At 48.6% G+C, this 3,452-nt stretch overlaps 1 protein-coding gene across 2 annotated transcripts in view; it reads right to left on the bottom strand.

Moving 5' to 3' along the window:
• LOC102671789 (protein vestigial-like) overlaps window positions 1-3,452 on the bottom strand; it is a 59,230-nt gene that overhangs the window by 16,546 nt on the left and 39,232 nt on the right. The window contains exons 1-3 of one of the 2 annotated variants that reach the window (XM_031508213.1): window positions 2,615-2,829; window positions 1,528-1,726; window positions 1,228-1,386 (exon numbers count right to left, since the gene is read on the bottom strand). In XM_031508213.1, the coding sequence (XP_031364073.1) occupies window positions 1,228-1,386; window positions 1,528-1,726; window positions 2,615-2,674 (418 nt within the window). In that variant the 5' untranslated portion in view covers window positions 2,675-2,829. Of the gene's footprint in view, window positions 1-1,227; window positions 1,387-1,527; window positions 1,727-2,614; window positions 2,830-3,452 lie in introns of those variants that run through there. The other variant, XM_006610819.2, reaches the window with a different exon arrangement.

The following is a 3,452-nucleotide window of genomic DNA, read 5'->3' on the forward strand; positions in this document are numbered from 1 at the left end:
CACGCGGGGGGATGAACGCGGGAGAGGATGACGGAGGGAGAGACGCGCACGGCACATAACAATTAGGTCGCGTTGCGTTGAATTCTAAGCAGGCTAGTGAACCGATCGTGAGCCACTGTCGCGAGATAAATGCGGCCTTAAACGATACCGATATAGACGGGCTGCTACGCCGATCGCTTGCCAAACCGACTCGACCGCCGACAACCCCCTATATACCCTCTCTCTCTCTCTCCCCACTCGCTCGCCTTTCTCGTTACCCGACTCTTTCTTTCCTCGCCTTTCTTCGCCCCTTCACCCATCCGTCTTACCGATTCCACTCCTTTTCTGGACTATATGAATCTTTCTTTCTCCGCGCTCTTCCTTTCGACTCGTCCACGTCCACGTCCAACGCGCATTCCTCGATTCCATCTTTCTTCTTTCGGGATACTTTATTTCGTCCCCGACTAGGTTTATCCCATTCAACCACGCCAATCGTTTCGCGTCTTTTTTCAACTTCGCGTCGGATACCGATAAATCAAAATCCCATTTCCAGATCGATCGTTTCTACCCGCGTATTAGGTGGAAAAAACGGAGAGATGGCTTCGAATTTCGGCTTATTGCGTAGAAATTCGTGCCGAAAAGAGCTCGCCTTTATCTTCTCTCTCTCGTTTTCATTCGCCTCTCGCTCTCTTTTCCTCCCTTTCCTCCCTTTCCTTTCGTTCCTTCTTCGTGGCGAAACTCGCACTCCTCCCCTTCTTCGTCTCGTAGCACGGAGCGGACAAGGCAAGGGTTTCGAGTCCCCGAGTACGACCACGATACAATTGTTACGAGGCTTGTTAGAGTTGTCGCGGCCTAATGGCGCACTTTATTATCGGCCTCCGCCGGGACTCCGCGGCTGCATCCGCGCTGGATGCGTTTAAATCACCGCCCTTTGACGCATTAGTCCCGGTCCCGACTCGCTTCGTCCTCCAATACTCGAGTCGCGTGTTCCGATGACGTCCGAACCCGTCGAAACGGGAGATCGTAATTGGAATGTATCGCGCGCCACCATTTTTTATCCCACCGAAATCGCCGGCTTGCGTTCCATTTCCAAACCGTCACCACTCTCCTTTCTTTCACGATATGAACGCACACTTTTCTTTTTTCTTCTTTCTTTCTTTCTTTTTTTCTTTCGCGTATAGAAAATTTTTTTACGTTGAAAATCGTGACATTTCGCGTAAACGAGAGAAATTAGTTTGGACAACTCACCCTTCGGTTTATCGTGCGCTAATGCCCTTTGAAAGTGTTCCTCCACTTCGGACGCAGCATCCCCTCGATAATGGGTGAAGACCACGCAATTTGTGCTCACGTATTGCGCTATGCTCTCGCCATCGTCGGAATCTTCCGCTGCGGTCCCGGTACCTACAGCTATAAGCCAATTAGAAAGGGGACATTTGTCAGGATTGACCGATATCTTACGATTCCAAATAATATTCTTTTTCTTACGAGATACCGTTTCAACAATCGTATCGTACAATTTCGATCTACGCGGTAAACGTTCCAACTCACCGTCCGTCGATCTGTCATCGTCCAATGTTCTCGAGGGTTGCGAGGCGGTCGATGCAACGGGTGGCCGTGGTTGAGGAGTTGGCCTTGGCGATGCCGGACTAGGTGCCGAGCCGACGGAACCTGCGCTGCTCTGTTGCCCTTGTGGAACACTTCCACCAGCTGGACAAATTTGCCCGAGTGGTCTTTGGTGAACGTTCAACTGTAAGAACAAAAAAGGGGAAAAATCGCGATATCTCCTCTTCGTCTATATATATATATATCCGTCCGCACATCGAGAAATATAATAATCGGGCAAAAAGAAATTCGTTTCGTTTCAACGGTTATTTTGTCGTGTTTCGATAAATATCTGTCACAAAGTTTGATAAAACGTTTAAAGATAAATTATTAACGATGTTTACACAATTTACATGGTAATTAAGATAATCGCGATTTACGATTAAAATTCATCGCTTTCGCGTATCTCGATAAATTTCACAACATCCTTTCACTCGCGATTTTCACACGATTCTGACATCGCGTGTACGTTGTGTACGGACCTACGTGATATTTATAATTATCAGAGTTCGAATAAGCAATAATTTTCACGATTTCAAATGTAGGCGTTCGTTTATTCACGCGATACGTTCGATCGATTTCAACATATTCAACGGAAAATTTATTTCATTTTCCATCGATCAATAATTATATTATTTTCCATTCTCTAAATACCAACGAGCATAAATTCGAATAACGTATTCTTCATCGATGATCAATATTTCCGTAAATTCCTCCTTAAAAAAAAGAAAATTCGCGTCTAGTTCTAATCTGATACACCTTATCGCCTTATTTTCCATTTCCTCGATCGTTCGAATCGTGGAGCAACGATCGTCGAATTTTCGAAGCAGCCTCCTCCTGGACATCCCTCGAGTTCCCTCGATAAAATATCGAGGGAATGGTCGGTGGACGAAACGCTTCGACATCAACGTCCACAATTCCAGGGATTTTACCACCCTCCGGCCGTAAGCCACCCTCGCCAGTCACTTGGCGAATCCGGCGAGCGGACGCGTCGCCGTGGTCGATTCACGTTTAGTAGGTAAATCGTACGAACCACGTCCTTAGAAGAGGGGCCTCCATTGAGCGCATACCGACGCCAGGCGTCGGCGTCCATTGTACCTCCCACCCGCTCGGTCAGACTGCAAATAGCGCGAGAGCTATGCTATGCGCACCGGCATCGTCGTCACGGCCGCCGCTCGCAATCAGACCAAATAGGACGTAATGCTCGCTATTCATTAGATCCTACGGATGCAAATGCCACGCTGGGTCATGGCATTCTGCTCGAATTTTTTCCACCGCGCCAAACCCTTCCCCTCCCCTCCACTCGATCGCGCACGCGACGCGACAAGCCAACTATTCGGCCACCGTTCGATGGATCGAAACACGATGGATGCCAGTGCTCGAGATGCTCCACGAGAACCACGCGCAACGTCGTACGCTCCACGTTTTCGCCCCTATCCCTTCTCCTTCGTTTTCGAAAACGAAATCCCGAGAAGAAACTAAATAACAAAAAATAGGAGTAAAAACTATGAATCCGCACCGTCTCGAAATCGGGGGCAAAGGGAAATTGTACAACATCTCAACCGTGAAGGAATTCTATACGAGGAACGTACAGATGGACGTCGATGATGCGCTTCGAATCGTATATCTCGATCGGATGAGCGATATGGCCCGGGAGAGCGTTGGTCGCGTGGTTCATCGCGAACGTCGAAACATCGCGCGCCTCGACGTCGATCAATTCCGCGCGATATAATCCGGCTGTGGATTATTCGAGGAACTCGGAGGACGCGAACGTTTCGATCGGAAACCGGCCAATCGTGCCAACCGCTACGTAATTTTAACTAGCCGATGTTCGTTTGCCCGCTGGCTATCGAGAGTCGGTCGTGTCTTTG

Source organism: Apis dorsata, unplaced genomic scaffold (assembly GCF_000469605.1).
Source record: "Apis dorsata unplaced genomic scaffold, Apis dorsata 1.3 scaffold_78, whole genome shotgun sequence".
Classification (NCBI taxonomy): Eukaryota; Metazoa; Arthropoda; class Insecta; order Hymenoptera; family Apidae; genus Apis; species Apis dorsata.